Source organism: Cokeromyces recurvatus (assembly GCF_025118155.1).
Source record: "Cokeromyces recurvatus strain NRRL 2243 chromosome Unknown BX663scaffold_27, whole genome shotgun sequence".
In the NCBI taxonomy this organism is placed as follows: domain Eukaryota; kingdom Fungi; phylum Mucoromycota; class Mucoromycetes; order Mucorales; family Mucoraceae; genus Cokeromyces; species Cokeromyces recurvatus.
The window spans coordinates 1,291-19,120 of NW_026251413.1; the positions used below are offsets into that span (position 1 = coordinate 1,291).

Sequence of the window (17,830 nt, forward strand, 5' to 3'; positions counted from 1 at the left end):
AAAAATCGTAATGTAATAACAACTAAAACTATTGGCAGACTTTTACTTGATATAGTTATTATACAAAGATAAACTAGATGGAGCGTTTAGAAGCTTTATATTCCAAAGATTGTTTATCGAATGAAAAGATAAATCAATTGTATAGAGGATATAATAATAAATTACAAAAAAAAAAAAAAAAAAAAAAAAAAAAAAAAAAAAAAGCCATTCGAATTATAAAGCAATATTTAATGATAAAACCTCTTTTACCATTATATTTATGAATTTTAACCAAAATTAAACATAAACATAAAAGTGACATACAATTTATGTTTGTTAAGCATTGAAAGCCTCTATTCCTTCTGAATGGAGCCCACAATTGTAAGAAAAATTGCTAATAAATCTGTTTTTTTTAGTACATATTTGTATACAAATATAGAATATAATACAGTCTATCCGGAAAATATTACCGCTTTATTATTATTATTATTAAATTGGCATAATTTATTGTCTCAAAGTATCTTTTTTCGCTCCACCTAATTACCTAGCGATACCCTTTTTGCTCGTCTATTACCTTATGCCCAATCCTTAAGTAAGCCAAACTCACTAGTATAAACTGGCTCAAACTACAATGCGAAAAAAAACACTGTGCTTCAATATTCTCTACCTTGGATAAAAAGAAATTTTACAATATTCTTCATAGTAAATTTCTAGCTGACTAGTTTCAAGCTCTATTTGCTTAGTCTGATTCCATACTGCTGTCTTCTTGTCATCCTACTCTTGGACTAGATTCTATCCTCTGGCTACCCTATAGCTACCTTGGAATGGAGCCGTGTACTTTGCTGACGCTTTGGTTTGGTTTGGTTTGGTTACCTGGTAGTAAACCTAAGGAATGTATCCTTTCACCCCGTATCACAATTGGAGTCGTCGCCATACTTTTGACTATTTGCATACTCATCACCACTTGTACCTTTTTTTTTTTTTTCCTCAATTGATGATTCAATATTGTTCTTCCTTAATTTACTCCCACTGCATAAACCTCGTTGTCCCTCCGATAGTCTCAGTTGGTTTACCCTATGTACCATTCTACATAAATTGAATTACTATTTCCATGATGAGTTTCCTCCTCCTTCTGTTGAACCTGGTTACCCAAGTAATAGTGTATGTGTCTTTCTGCTTACTCTTTGTTTCTTTTCATTCTATCTCTTTTTTCTTGTTACATTATATCTTATTTCTATTCTTTTGCCCTTTTCCCTTCTTGCTCTTTAAGAAGGTTTTTTATTCTTATCACACATTTATAACTGGCTCGGACAATACAGCACTTTTCGTTACTACATGCTCACTGTCAAAAAATCAAAAAAAAAAAGTTGTACAGAAATAAAATAGAATTTAATCGTAATTTATTGTCTAATTTATCGTCTTTAATTCATTTAATCTTTTATTATTATTATTATTATGAAAATGGTCAAAATAGTATTTATGATGAAAGCATGGAAATTGGTTTGACTGAAATAAATGATCTAAACATAATTTTAGAGTAAACATTAATGTCTCAAAAGAAAAACATAAAAATAACAACAACAAATGGAATAACAGGTCGCAAGAGTGGGATGTCACTTTTCAAGAACGCAGCTTTATCCATCGTAAGAGAAATACTTTAAATTTAACAACTGTAAAATATCCCACTTTTGAACTTGTAGTTCGAAATGATTCTGACAATGTGGAAAAAAAAGAAAGAAAGATTCCAGAGGCTTCAGCTTATAAAGATACTAAACCTTGATTATTTGAGTAATTGTGTGTGTGTGTGTGTGTGTGTGTGTTTTATTGATAAAGCTAGTTTTTATATTAGCATGAAAAACCAATTGGGCAAAGTCAGAAAAAGGTACATTCAACAGTTGTAAAGACTCCCATTCCCCCCCTCAGACATGTTCTGTATCGTATATAATCATAGGAGCCCATTTGTGCAACAAGTGTACTTTATGGTATGTTAAGAAAATCTCCTCTAAAAGCTCCCAAGACGAAAAATAACAAATGCAACTAAATCTAACAAAAAAAGAAGGCAGTTGAGGACATTGAAATAAATGAAGAAAAAACTCCGTCAAAAGGAACAACAACGGTATATTATGCCGAATTTTATAAATATACTTCTTGATATAATAGAACTATGAAGGACTATTATCTAGTCATGAATAATGCCTCAATTCATAAATTTAGACCTATTGAAGAGAAAGATTGAAAGTAGAGGTTATAAAAGCCTTGTATCTTCTACCATATATTCTCTTCAGAACTGAATCCAATTGCATAATTTTTTGGCATCTAGTGAAGCATAACTTAAAAAAAAAAAAAAAAAAAAAAAACGAAAAGCTTTTTAGAAAATGAAACCTCAAATGCTAGAACAACTGATGTCTGTAATCAGATTTTTGTCAGCGATTTAATAACTATTATTATCTATTTTAGATGCCAAGTTATGAAATGTTATGATAAAAAAAACATTAAGTGTTTCATTTTTTTAACTAATTGAGTATTTTTTTATTATGCAAAGAATGATTTATATGTATACAATAACTTAGTTATAAAGACGATGGTAATAATGATGGTAACAACTCCAATAGTAGGAAACACTAGACTACATAATTATTCAAAATATTCTCTCAATGCATGTACGGGTAAACATGCGCCGAAAGTTTTACAGGTACTTGAATCTCCATTGTTTCCTTTAAGTCCAAAACCACTACCTTGTCCAACATATTTTTTAGCAATAACTTGCTGGCCGAAACCTCCCTTGTTACCGTTAATAACAGTAGCTATAATCAATCATATTAGTTATTGTTATTACTTTTTTTTTCCTACTTTTCTTTTTACCTTGAGGTGCTAAGACAACAACATCAAGATCGCCATCTGTCTCACGTTTCACAGTGATTTCTCCTTCTGTATATCTACCCTGAGAATCGACAGGATAAATATTTAAAACAGAGACACATGAAGGGAGACCATTAGCAATAGAACCGCTACCACCGAGTGTAAAGGTTGAACCAACAGTGACAGGAACCTATAATAGAAACAATTTAAAAACCATGAACATGTAAATAGTTGTATATGGTATAACTTACGTTGAAAACAGCTGTAGAGCCAGGATAAATATCGAAAACTTGTGCACCAAATGTACCACCGAATCCATTCCAAGCACTCTTGCCTTCAAGTATAGCTGAAGGGTCTGACATACCTCCAGGATGGATGTTACAGTCACCGTTATTACATGTACTAAATAAATAAACCCATAATTCAAAGTCATTAACATTCCAAGTTTGGTCAGAAGGGAATGAAATTCCGCCGTCAGAACCAACAACAATAGTAGGATTTCTAATTGCAAAAAATCTGGATGCATAGTTTGCCTGATACTTTAATACATTCATTTCAAGTGAGAATTTGCTTGATAGATCACGATGACATTTATAGCCTTCTTCTTTTACTTGAACCTTAGCATTTTCAGGAACAAAAGCAGTACCTCGAACATCAACTGTACCCTCCAACTGCTTTTGTACGAATAAACCAACGGTGTTTATATTATTCATATTGGAAGGACACTTTGCATTTCCCTTAGTGTTGACATTAAACTCCCTGGCCTTGCTACTAAAACTACCTCCAACAAGTAGAGAGCCATAGGTACCAGATTCATTTCCAGCTTCAAAGTCTTCAAGGAATATGTTTGACATATCTTCCATCTGTATATTTCATTATCAGTACAAGCAAAATATTAAAAGTGAAAAAAAAATGAATAACTTACAGCAAGGAAAGTTTGTTCATAAAGTTGTGGTTCTCCGCCAAAAAGGTTATTAAATTTGTTTAAGCAGATAGGCTTATTACAATAAATTATCTTGTACAAATTAGCAGCACCCAAGACATTAGCGACGAAACCTGTCAATAGTAAAAATGAGCTAGCTTTTGTAAGGAACATATTAATTAAGAATAAATAAAGACACAGAACAATAATTTTTTTTCAGGATTCTTGGATGCCCTTTTATATATAAATTATCAATTATTTTTTTTTTTTTATTATTATTAAACTTTGATAGTCGTCGGTTGTTTCATTTCCTACGAATAAATATCACATGTAAGTTACAATCGAAATTTACAACAGTGAAACAATAGATTTACATAGTTTTAGAATTTTATAATTGTCTCTATCATAATTGGTCTTGTTAGAATATTATTGTTATATAGTCTTTTATGCAGTATTTTAATTATTATATAACTTTATTATAGATTAGATTTAGTCCGTTACGCAGTACTTATATTATTAGATAACTTTGCTATATGTTAACTTACTCTTATAAATGTTAGTTCTGTGAATCACACGGAACATTATCTTTCTGAGGATGTGTTTACATGATAAATTCTAGCAAAGGTATCTATACTATTTTTGACAATACCTGTGGCTTGAAAAATTCGACATAGGTAAATATATCCTATTTAGTTTCACTCTTGTTTACTTAAAATTTAAAACTATAATCATTATGACATGATACGCTGTGTCAATAAAAATACTGACTATAAATTTTAACTAACTTTAGAGTATCACGTTCTTGTTGCTTAGAGTCCACCTTTATTTTTATTTTATTTTTTATTTAGTAAATCTCTCATATCCTTCCAAGTTGCTTATCATGTAGTAAATATGTCAGATTATCAACTAAACATCAATAAAGATGAAGGGTCTAGATGTTATACACAAATTTAAACTATTAATAGAAATTCGAAGCAATTTGACCAACCAATAAACCCGAGTCAGTATCAACAATCTCAGTTACTATTCCAATAAAATCCAGTCCGTGTCTATTTTAAGTGGCGAATAGAGAAAAATAAACAAAAGACAAATCTATGAAAGTTCAGTGAAGTTTATTAAAATTAAAGGAATATTAAAGGAAAAAAGAAAATAGAGTGTAGAATAGATACATATTTATATCTTTTTTTTTTTGGAAGATAGATAAAGTCACTTGTTGACTTCTTGCGTAGTATGGTAAAGGTAGTAAGATAAAATTATATAATTGAATGTTTAGAATGATTATACTTGCTTGAAATAATAAATTTAGAGGCTGAAATGTCATAATTCTGTAAATGATGGCAAGCTTTTTTTTTTCCGTCTTCCATCACTTTCAGTAATGTTTTTTTTTCCTTAGTTGGAAAGCGCTAAACATATAATTTCTGTACTATTATATCCTCATAATTCATCTTGACTTGTCTTTGCAAACTTTATTCAAGCTTATGCCAGTTACATGGGGCCCCTACAACAAAAGTTCTCGTATCATGCTGAATCCACAGTAGGTTAAGGACCTTCTAAATGACGAAAAAAAAATAATCGTCGACTATCAACGTTGCCACCAAGTAATAACTTTTTTCACGGAAAAGGCTCTAATCCACTAGATCCATTCCGACTTCCTTTCAAATGAAGTTAATTGTATTTATGTTTTTACCGCTCATGAAATACAACCACTTTTCTCTAACACACTTCCTCTAATGATGAAGGCTCAGAAGATCCTAATATTGTTTCCGTTACAATAACTCAGATGCAAGCTACTGCCATTCACAACGACTCTTTAACAATCTAACAACTTATCAAAGCTCAAAATGAAATCAAATATCTAAATGAGAAACTTGAAGAACAAACATCTACACGACTCCATATTTCGGAAATTCAACAAATTACAAAATTATCTATATTTCTCCATTCGTCAACTTCAACTTCCGGCTCCCCTGACTCTAACTCTTGGCACCAACTTGACCTAAAATACTTGATTAGACTAACATAACTGATGGTGCTCACCCAGCGGATACAACAGTAGTAACACCAGGAGGCTGCTGCTCGATTTCCCCCCCTCCCTCCTCTCAAAGCTTTCACTATCTATCTATTCCTATAAAGGCTCGAATTCATATAGATAAACTCGGAACAATTCCTTCGCTGTCACGGAATCAACAACTCCAGAATTCTGGATATCTATTATCTGAATAGAAATAGTATCGCTTTATTAGTCCACGACGATTACACATCTATCATGAGCTGACTTATAATATCATGTTTCTTGATTAAACATGCGGATCATAAAATTAGTCCGGAAAACCTTATAATCCACTTCTGTTGTGATTTAGGTAAGTAAATAAAATAAAATAAAATAAAATAAAATAAAATAAAATAAAATAAAATAAAATAAAATAAAATAAAATAAAATAAAATAAAACGAAACAAAAAAAAAAGAAATACTTTGACATTTGTTTATATACTATACTATAAAAGTTAAGTACAACACTATTCAATACAAAATATTGAGTGTTAGTATTTGTTATGATTATAACTGTCTTTATAACGAAGTTTATAGAAATAAACCACCATCATTTATTTAAATAATAAAGATGTTATTCAAATCAAAACTAGTATATTGTACTTTACAGCATAATAGTCATTCTACATTCACTTTTAATAATAGTCATTGTTAGAGTATTCGAGCATTTAAAAATAATTATATACATTGCATTATGTAATAATAAGAATTCAATAAGGTTACTATTGTTATATTCAATTACATAATTATTTTTAAGTATGCATATTATATTATATGTGTCTACAAGGTTAGATAGTATTATGTAATAATATCTTAAAAGTTGATAGCAATAACAGAAATATTCACTATAAATTCAAATTGACGAGTTATTTACTCCAGAAATAATGAATTGTTCTATTTTTAGAATAGTATTTTTTTCGGACTTTTTAATTTTTTTTTATGGAAATAGGTACAAAAAAAATTCAGGTGATCTCTTTATTTTTTCTAAATAATATTGTTACTTAATTTGGAAAAAACTCCTTTGTATTTCAGACAGTTAACTTGACTTAATTCATTACCCTTCTGAAACTTTTCATTTACAAAAATAAAATAATGAACACTATTCACTATCAGTAGTCTTCAGACTATGTATAGTTGACATAAGATACTGATGATGAGATAGATTTGGGAAACAATAACCATTGAGTATAATAACATTGAGAAGATCGTAGATCTTGATGTAATGATAAAAAAAAATGAAACAATAGAGATGACAAAAGTCATAGATAATCTTGCTGAAGAAATAAAAGTTATTTTATTTTACTAATCGAACAAGTGTAAGAGAAGTATAGCTAAAACCAGATAGAGTGGTTTCTCTGTATAGCAGCAAAAGGAAGGTCTGTCAATCCCTAAAAGTTGTTGCATATGAATTAATAAACAAATTTAATACTAGCAATGACATTGTTTTACCAGGAAACAATCCAAGGAAAAAAAAGGAACAATAAATTAAAAAAAAACTGTTTCTTAGACACTCAGCCTTCTTGATTAAACTCTTTGACAAAAATCCTTCGATAATACTTGAGGAAACAAGAATAAAACTGTGTGAAGAGTTTCCTAGCCTAGAAAATTGTGTATTTGTTAAAAAAAACCGACTCTCATAGTTAAACAATTAGAGACCGTGCTTAGTCAAGGAAAAATAATCCAGCAATCGTGAAAGTCCATACACAAAAGGGCGTTAACATAAGCATTGTCGTATGTATAGCTTTATGTGGTGTCGACAACTTCTCTAAAGTTGAAAAATAATATTTTCAAGAAAATAAGAGAACATCTACCACTTAAGATGTAGGAAAGTCTAAAGCACTTCCAAAAAAAAGCACCACAGCTTATCATATTGTAAGACTTATCAAATCAGTTAAGAATGCTTTAGATAGACATAACAAAAAGGGTGTGTCTATAGTATTGAATTACTGAAGAATTCATCACTCTCACATCATTGTTGATGCTATTAACAAAAAAGGTTACAAACCCCTGTTTATGCTATCTTAATCCCCATTGAAGAATGCCGTTCAAAAATTAAAAAAGCTAACCAGAAGAAATCCCCTTGATGAAGCTAATATACTCACTCCATGTATTGCAGAAGCTTGCAGTCAAGTTACTATAGAAGATTGCAAGGGGCGGGTAAACCATGCTTAAATATATTGGAAGCAATGTCTTTCTAATGAGGTTGGCTTGAAATAACAATAAAATTTAAAATGAAAAGGAACTGATCCGAATTAAGTAAAGAAGTCGTCCAAAAAAAGGAAAAGATCGCCTGAATTTTTTTTTTTTTTTGCAAAGGTTTGAAATTAAAAAAAGTGTCTGGAAATTTTTTGGAAAAGTCTAAATTTTTTCTGAAAAAGTCTGAAAACCAAGTAAAAATGCCATAACAGCGTTAGCCCAAGCAGAAAAAGAATAAAAATATCATATTATGTCAAATTACGCAGAAATGATAATTTTATCCATGATGTTTTATTACGCAAGCAGTATTTGCTTGTTATAAATAACAAATTTCTATTAATATCACCTACCTTGTAAAACCATGTAGATAATTCTCTTTGATTCCGCATTATCATCCCTAGTACAATTTTGTATTAACAATAAACTATACAGAGCTTTCACAGACTTATCTTTTGTTTTGTATTCTCTTTCTATATTCTGTTTGCTATCAAAATAATATTTTTATGAGTGACGATAAGAATAAAACAAGAATATATAATACAACAAACAAAATATAAGTTGTATAATATGAGGTACAAAATTAGTTTACGCGTAAGAGTGAACATATATACATGTGTTATGTTTGACTTGTAACTTATTCCTTTAGATCAAAAAAAAACAAAAACAAAAAAAATCAGGACAGTTTTAATTTGAAGCCCAGTCATTTCAATTAATTAATCCTCAGCTAGATTTAAGCTATTTTTGCTACAATTAGAAGAGGGTATAAACCTACCCCTACCCCACCACTTAGAAGATAAAGACTAACACTGAAACAAAATATAGACTCTAGAAATTCTATAAGTGAAGGTTTCAGATTTGATCCTATTACGATTATAATTGATAATTAATAATCATAACAATCGGATGTCTTAATCATTTTCCAGCTGGTGTCAGATTTACAAACTATAATAAAAATAAATAAGCTATCAATTGTTTGAAATTTAAAAAAATAATTTTTTTTTTTTTTAAGCATCGCAATTTTAATCTAATTGTTAATTACTGTTAAATGAATTCAGGTCGGAGATATAAAACAGTGTCGGAGTTTTTATTAGATTAGCATAATTGTCTAGTTTGTCGTTTTTGATTTTTTTTTAATGAAAAGTGACAGTAAAAAAAAATGAAACACTTAATGTTTTTTTATCATAACATTTCATAACTTGGCATCTAAAATAGATAATAATAGTTATTAAATCGCTGACAAAAATCTGATTACAGACATCAGTTGTTCTAGCATTTGAGGTTTCATTTTCTAAAAAGCTTTTCGTTTTTTTTTTTTTTTTTTTTTTTTTTTTTTAAGTTATGCTTCACTAGATGCCAAAAAATTATGCAATTGGATTCAGTTCTGAAGAGAATATATGGTAGAAGATACAAGGCTTTTATAACCTCTACTTTCAATCTTTCTCTTCAATAGGTCTAAATTTATGAATTGAGGCATTATTCATGACTAGATAATAGTCCTTCATAGTTCTATTATATCAAGAAGTATATTTATAAAATTCGGCATAATATACCGTTGTTGTTCCTTTTGACGGAGTTTTTTCTTCATTTATTTCAATGTCCTCAACTGCCTTCTTTTTTTGTTAGATTTAGTTGCATTTGTTATTTTTCGTCTTGGGAGCTTTTAGAGGAGATTTTCTTAACATACCATAAAGTACACTTGTTGCACAAATGGGCTCCTATGATTATATACGATACAGAACATGTCTGAGGGGGGGAATGGGAGTCTTTACAACTGTTGAATGTACCTTTTTCTGACTTTGCCCAATTGGTTTTTCATGCTAATATAAAAACTAGCTTTATCAATAAAACACACACACACACACACACACACACAATTACTCAAATAATCAAGGTTTAGTATCTTTATAAGCTGAAGCCTCTGGAATCTTTCTTTCTTTTTTTTCCACATTGTCAGAATCATTTCGAACTACAAGTTCAAAAGTGGGATATTTTACAGTTGTTAAATTTAAAGTATTTCTCTTACGATGGATAAAGCTGCGTTCTTGAAAAGTGACATCCCACTCTTGCGACCTGTTATTCCATTTGTTGTTGTTATTTTTATGTTTTTCTTTTGAGACATTAATGTTTACTCTAAAATTATGTTTAGATCATTTATTTCAGTCAAACCAATTTCCATGCTTTCATCATAAATACTATTTTGACCATTTTCATAATAATAATAATAATAAAAGATTAAATGAATTAAAGACGATAAATTAGACAATAAATTACGATTAAATTCTATTTTATTTCTGTACAACTTTTTTTTTTGATTTTTTGACAGTGAGCATGTAGTAACGAAAAGTGCTGTATTGTCCGAGCCAGTTATAAATGTGTGATAAGAATAAAAAACCTTCTTAAAGAGCAAGAAGGGAAAAGGGCAAAAGAATAGAAATAAGATATAATGTAACAAGAAAAAAGAGATAGAATGAAAAGAAACAAAGAGTAAGCAGAAAGACACATACACTATTACTTGGGTAACCAGGTTCAACAGAAGGAGGAGGAAACTCATCATGGAAATAGTAATTCAATTTATGTAGAATGGTACATAGGGTAAACCAACTGAGACTATCGGAGGGACAACGAGGTTTATGCAGTGGGAGTAAATTAAGGAAGAACAATATTGAATCATCAATTGAGGAAAAAAAAAAAAAAGGTACAAGTGGTGATGAGTATGCAAATAGTCAAAAGTATGGCGACGACTCCAATTGTGATACGGGGTGAAAGGATACATTCCTTAGGTTTACTACCAGGTAACCAAACCAAACCAAACCAAAGCGTCAGCAAAGTACACGGCTCCATTCCAAGGTAGCTATAGGGTAGCCAGAGGATAGAATCTAGTCCAAGAGTAGGATGACAAGAAGACAGCAGTATGGAATCAGACTAAGCAAATAGAGCTTGAAACTAGTCAGCTAGAAATTTACTATGAAGAATATTGTAAAATTTCTTTTTATCCAAGGTAGAGAATATTGAAGCACAGTGTTTTTTTTCGCATTGTAGTTTGAGCCAGTTTATACTAGTGAGTTTGGCTTACTTAAGGATTGGGCATAAGGTAATAGACGAGCAAAAAGGGTATCGCTAGGTAATTAGGTGGAGCGAAAAAAGATACTTTGAGACAATAAATTATGCCAATTTAATAATAATAATAATAAAGCGGTAATATTTTCCGAATAGACTGTACACATTAAAGAAACTTATATCTTTCTTTTTATTTACTGATGATACTGAAACAAAAAAGAATCATATATATTATCGCATTGCTTGATGGTAAATACAAAGTGGCTACCTCACTATGAAAGCTAATTTTTTTTTTCAACAACAGTGAGAAAAAAAAATAAAAAAAAATAAAAATTGAATTAAAGAAACGACAAGTAATAAAGCATTGTGTGCGCATGTATTCACTTTTAAGCATTTTTATAAATATTATTTTTCTGCACCAAATATAATGTCTTTATTAGATGACTATATTGAATCTTCAGAAGCTGCTCACGGTGCTTCTATACTTCAATATGGTGCAGATGCTTTTACTTCAGCTGCAGGTTTCGATGGACAAGATAATCTTCGAGTAAGAGAATTAACAATTTGAAACATTAAGCATTATTATTCATTCTTTGAAAAAAAAAGTTAGAGACAGGTTATGTATCTACAGGTTTTGGTCAAACAGAAGAACCAATCTTTGGATTAGACTATGTTCAATTCCAAATGCCTGCAAAACTTGTTGATATGGCTGTATCCAATAATATTCTTATTGTTGCACTTGAATCATTTCGTTTATTAAAAATTAATCTAGATAATTCTTTAGAAGTTGAAGGTAATCATTGTTTAATGTCAGTAGCATATTTTTATTCATTTTCTTAGAAATTGAGATTGTACGTAAACCAAATGATGGCAAGATAAAAAAAATATTTTTCGATCCAACTGGTAGACATTTGATTATCACAACGGATCATGGCGAAAACTATTATTTATATGAAAAATGGAGAAAAACAAAAGTTTTATCTAAATTTAAAGTAAGAGAAGAAGAAGTGTATCTTGAATAGTTAAGACTTATTTTCTTTTTTTCCTTTTTTTTTCAGGGAATTATTATTACTTCAATTGCTTGGAATAAGCAAGCAACATTAACCGATCCTTCAACACGAGAAATTTTAATTGGTACAAAAAATGGTCTTATTTATGAGGCTTGCTTGGAACCAGCAGATGAATATTTTAAAAGAGAGGAAAAATATTTCAAGCAAGTTTATTCTATACATGAATCTACCATGCCTATCACTGGTCTTTATTTCGAACAGTTCCCCGTTAATAATCGTAAATATTTTGTAATGGCCACCACTACAACACGTATTTATCAATTTATTGGGTTTATTGGTCCAAACAGTTCAAGTAGCGGATCACATCTTTCTTCAGCAGGCAATGATACTGTAGAAGAAAGAGGTGAAAAGGCTATGTTTGAAAATCTGTTTTCCAAATATGATGTAAACCCAGGCTATCAAGAGTTGCCTGGTGAACTACCGCATAGTGAGTTACATTTCTTTAGTCGATTTCATGAACTACAGCAACAAGGTATTGCAGAGTTATTTGCTTGGTTAACTGGACCTGGTATTTATCATGGCTCACTTGTTTATGGATCACAGAATGTAGGTGATAGCGTCGTTGATAATGTTCAGTTATTACAGTAAGATAGATACATACTATTTAATTATTTTGTTTTAAAAATATGCTATTAGATATCCAGCTACTCCTGAGGAGGATGATGATTCAGGAAAGCTTATAACTGAAATGCCTATCTCTGTAGCATTAACAGAGTTCCATTTCATACTACTTTATAAAGATCGTGTTAGAGCTATCTGTCAATTGAATGACCAAATTGTCTATGAGGAAATGATACCCTTTGTAATCTATCATGTTTATCCAACAAAATGCTGGAACTAGAATGAATGAATGTTAATTATTATTTGTAGGGACAAGACGAGAGAGTGGTTGGAATGACAGTAGATGATATTAAAAAAACATTTTGGATTTATACAACACTCTCTATTTATGAATTAATCATCAGTAATGAGGAACGTGATGTTTGGAAGCTTTATTTAGAGAAGAAAAGATATAATTCAGCGCTACATTATTGTAAAGACCCTGCTCAAAGGGACAAAGTATTTACAGCCCAAGCAAAAGATTACTTTAGTCAAAGACGTTACAAAATGAGTGCAGAAATTTTTGCTGACAGTACAGTACCCTTTGAGGAAGTCACGTTAATGTTTGTGGAGAAAGAAGAAGTAGATGCTTTACGTGTTTATTTATCAAACAAATTAAGCAAATTAAGAAAGAATGTAAACAAATTATATCTATTATGTGTATATTATTAGTTTAAAAAGATTTTTTTTTATTTAATTTTATGATAAATAATTAGGATCAAACACAAAAAACGATGCTAGCCACATGGCTTGTCGAATTATATCTTTCAAAATTAAATGAGCTGGAAGACTTGGCGTCATCTGCTCATTGCTCACCGATACCAAATGAAGCAACTAACTTAACACCAAATACAGAGGCTTATTTTCTTGAACAACTAGACGAAGTTCGTGATGAATTTAAAACTTTTCTTGAAACTTATAGTGGGCATCTTCACCGCCCAACGACTTATCATTTAATAACTAGTCATGGTCGTAGCGAAGAGTTCTTATACTTTGCCTCTTTGATTGGTGATTATGAAAAAGTGATCAGTTATTGGATCACCGAAAAGAACTGGACAAAGGCTTTAGCAGTTTTAAGTAAAGAGGTAGTCATGAATGATTTATATTTCTTACATACTTTTTTTTTTCTCCTAACTGTATTAGTTCCTTAGGCTGATCCTGAAGTTTTTTATAAATTTTCACCAGTTTTAATGGAAAATGAACCTTATGAAACAGTTAATGTTTGGATGAGACAGAGTAATTTAAATCCAAGGCAACTTATTCCTGCTCTTTTAAGATATGACCATAAGAAAGTAATTGATAAGGTGAATCAGGTAAAAAAAAAAAAGGGATAGGAAACCAAATGAACTTAGCTCTTTTGATTAGAATCAAGCTATACGTTATTTGTCACACGTTGTGACGAATCTTAATAACACTGATCACGCTATTCATAACTTTTTATTAACGCTTTATGCTACTCAAAAAACAACAGACGAGACAGCTTTATTAACATTTTTAAAAAATGAAGTAAAGTGTATCCTTTTGATATAATGTTTAAAGTTAAATTAATATCTAACTAATAGGGTCAGGAAATGCATTATAATCTTGATTATGCTTTGAGACTATGTGCTCAAAACGGTAGAACTCAAAGTTGTGTACATATTTATAGTCAAATGGGATTGTATGAAGATGCTGTTAATTTAGCACTTCAGGTAAGCATATTTGTATATAAGCTAAAAATAAATATATTTTTTTTATTTACTATTATTATTGAAGAATCATGATGTTGATCTAGCACGCATTAATGCAGACAAGCCAGAAGATGATGATGCACTCCGAAAGAAGCTTTGGTTAACTATTGCAAAATACATTGTTCAAAAAAATAAGGATATTAAATCTGCACTTGAATTTTTGAAACAAAGTAACTTGCTGAAGATAGAAGATATACTTCCATTCTTTCCAGATTTTGTTGTAATTAATGACTTCAAGGTAAAGACGATAATTAAACATCAGATAAATAGCATTAATAATGTTAATTTTTTTTTCCTTTCTTTCTTGTTGTTGTAGGAGGAGATTTGTGATGCTTTAGAGAAATATAATACTACAATTGATGATATTAAGGGAGAAATGGATGAGGCGACTAAAAGTAGTGATAGCATTCGATTGGATATTCGAAACTTAAAGAGCAGGTAAAATTACGTTCGTTCGAAAGTTTATATTATTTCTATGTATTCAACTTTTATTTTAAGGTTTGCTATCGTAAATGCTGCTGATAGATGCTATTGCTGTCATTATCCACTTTATAGTCGTGCTTTTTACATATTTCCTTGTCAACATGGTTTTCATAGTGATTGTCTTATGGATAAGGTATATAACATAATCTTATATCATATAACATCTGGCTTAATTTTTATATTTAGATGTTTAAAGTGCTGCCTACTAGAGACATAAAACGAGTTAAAATTATCCAAGACTTAATTACAAAAGAGACTAATTCGACACCTAAATCTAGTCGAAATCCTACACATCAATTCATGAATACAGCTAAAAGTGTTATTTTCCCATCAGATACAGTCCAAGATGAAAACAAAATAGATTCTGACTTGACTATAGGAAAACTCGAACAGCTAAAAGAAGAATTAGACGACATTGTAGCTAGTGAATGCATGTTATGTGGTGATATTATGGTAAAGTTTATTGATCAACCTTTTATTCTTGACGAAGAAATGGAAATTGCAGCAAGTTGGGCCATCTAATTGTTTTACTTTTATTACCACTTGTATATAATAATAATAATATCCTTACTAAATAAATATTTTTTTTTAAAAAAAAAAGCATATAGCTCGTCTCCCTTATATAGAGTTTATAGCTTGAAATAACAATGGTTAGCTCTGTTAGAAAGCGTCAGACCATACTCATAGAGACTAAGTTTAAACTTGTATTAATAAAACCAAGCTTCAGAAGAAATTATCATTTCGTTCTACAAATATATTGAATTAAGGAAATATCTAATTATAGGATTTTATAGACTCAGAACTCATTATAACAGACCATTACAATATGCTATCAACAGCATACTTTTTTTTTATAACCTTACAAAGTCTTTAACCAGCAAAACGAACAATACTATAATGCAAGTTATAAAAAGATGATAGCTATTATATATGTATTATGTTAAAGTATATAATCAACATGAAATATGTATATAATATATAATAGGTTTTTATATTCTATTGAGTATTCTCTTTGATAGCTTTTTTCTTCTTCTTATTGTCTAATCATTGTTATTATTATATTTGTATTTACTTTGTATTTTTTTACTCTAGATGCACAAGCACAATCCACTGACGATCATAACCCTTACTTATGAAAATATGAGATATTTATCCGCATAATAAATGTATTTATTATGAAAAAATGATGAGTAGATATTATTTGTAATTAGAGATATACTAATAGTATAAGAATGCATTATGTACATAATATAGTACAAGTTTAAGAGAACAGCAAATTATGCACCATGAAACAAGAATCCTTAAGTCCAAAAAAGTTTCAAGTATAGACATATAGTGTTCATAATTGCATTATAAAGTGGTATTTATAGCTCTATATAGATTAACAAAATATTTTTATTATATTTATTTGAATCTTATTGAATATAGCAGCTTAAGAAATCAGTCAGAAGATCATATTGGTGTATTTTAGAAACTTGCTTTAAATGAGGGCATTCCGAGATATAAATTTAAAGTTTATTCTATTATTAGCTATCTTCTTCAATAATAGAAGTGTACACGCTTTTCTGGTTTAAGAAAAAAATAAAATAAACATTACCCTAAACTAGTATGAATAACTTTCCAAATACTAAACGTAGAATAGATAAACAGATTAACAAAAAAAAACAAACAGTATTAATTCGAAAGAGGGAGCTGAATTAAGTAATGGTGATCTAAAAATCCATCATTTCTGCTGAGCGTGAAGAGTAGATTAATAACTTTATTGCCTCTGATCTTCAGCTTTTTGTTATATGAATTAACTGAATTCCTCTATGTCAAAGTTCGCAACTCAATCATCATTTGAAGAATAGTAGTATGCATTTTACTGTAAAAAAAATGACCTTGTTTTGAACCTGAAGAAAGAATCTCTATTGATATTCTACAGATATAATTCAAGTAGTTTATAAACTGGAAGGACACGAACCTTGACTATATGAAAAATCGCATATTTTTATTGATAAAGCCGGATTCCATACTAACATGAAAAGCAACTGAACTATATCAACACTTGGAACACCGCCATAGTAAAGACTCTAGAAACAAGAGCAATCTCTTATTCGGTTATTGGTGCTATTTATTCATCTACCATGCTTCACTTTTTTTTTATCTTCTATTCTGGCGTTTGAACGACACATTTTCATGAATCGCCAAAATCCACAGTACCGATTGTATCAATTGTTACAAAGACATGTTACTCTTTTTTGTCCTACCAATGATGATAAATTAGAAACATTTTTTTTAGATGGTGATTTCATCGATTAGTTATTATTATTGAGTTTGCAGAATAAAAGACTTAAAAAGAAATAAATTGTAAACCTATTTTAGTAAGTCAGAAAGGTTATAAAAGAACATAAGATATAAGGGCTGTTGATGGATTTATTTATACCAGCAGACCTCACCATAAACAGCCTCTGAAATATTATGAAGCGACTTTTTTATATTTCATAACTTAAGAGCATGTTTTATTAGAATGTAATAAACAAATTTATTTTTGAATATGAGTAATAAAATGAAATAACTAGCAAGTAATTCTTACAGCAATAACTAAATTATACATAAAATTTGCGGGCCTTAAAAAGTTTTTTCCATTGAAAAATAAAGGTACAACGTTTTAGTTTACCGGATATGCCTTGTATTATTGATTTCCAATACCATTATTTTATTCTTATTTTTTTTTTTTAATTCTATTGAAGCTATTCTTTCAGGTTTTTATATTGCTACTCCTAAATTCTCTAAAAAACAAATCTTTAAAAATTGAATTTTTCCAAGCAAACCATCCATTCTTTAATCCTGTTTCTTGAATTATTTATGTATTATTGTATTGTTTGAATAGTTTTTTTTTTTT

The 17,830-nt window shown here is 29.8% G+C and overlaps 2 protein-coding genes across 2 annotated transcripts; one reads left to right on the forward strand and one right to left on the reverse strand.

The window, feature by feature from the left end:
- Positions 1-2,479: 2,479 nt before the first annotated feature.
- On the reverse strand, positions 2,480-3,951 carry BX663DRAFT_519518 (uncharacterized protein; the record flags this gene model as incomplete). Its single annotated transcript, XM_051529004.1, has 4 exons — positions 3,764-3,951; positions 3,090-3,701; positions 2,842-3,028; positions 2,480-2,783 (listed from the first exon to the last, which is right to left on the reverse strand). Coding segments are annotated over exons 1-4 (1,136 nt in total), but the record flags the coding sequence as incomplete, so codon positions are not given.
- Positions 3,952-11,447: 7,496 nt separating this feature from the next.
- Positions 11,448-15,153, forward strand: BX663DRAFT_519522 (Pep3/Vps18/deep orange family-domain-containing protein). Its single transcript, XM_051529005.1, has 13 exons — positions 11,448-11,610; positions 11,670-11,856; positions 11,904-12,055; positions 12,122-12,717; positions 12,770-12,935; positions 13,004-13,369; positions 13,450-13,818; positions 13,885-14,046; positions 14,099-14,239; positions 14,296-14,424; positions 14,489-14,701; positions 14,780-15,079; positions 15,133-15,153. Exons 1-12 carry the CDS (start codon positions 11,491-11,493, stop codon positions 14,903-14,905), a joined length of 2,727 nt encoding a protein of 908 aa, XP_051379779.1. The 5' UTR covers positions 11,448-11,490; the 3' UTR covers positions 14,906-15,079; positions 15,133-15,153.
- The last annotated feature ends 2,677 nt before the right edge of the window (positions 15,154-17,830 follow it).

What these genes read in the sequence shown, in the direction of transcription:
- BX663DRAFT_519522 (XM_051529005.1), top strand. Translation starts at nt 11,491, where the DNA reads ATGTCTTTATTAGATGACTATATTGAATCTTCAGAAGCTGCTCACGGT. An exon ending in ATGGACAAGATAATCTTCGA is followed by an intron (nt 11,611 to 11,669) that starts GTAAGAGAATTA and finishes TGAAAAAAAAAG; the next exon opens with TTAGAGACAGGTTATGTATC. An exon ending in TAAGCAAATTAAGAAAGAAT is followed by an intron (nt 13,370 to 13,449) that starts GTAAACAAATTA and finishes ATAAATAATTAG; the next exon opens with GATCAAACACAAAAAACGAT.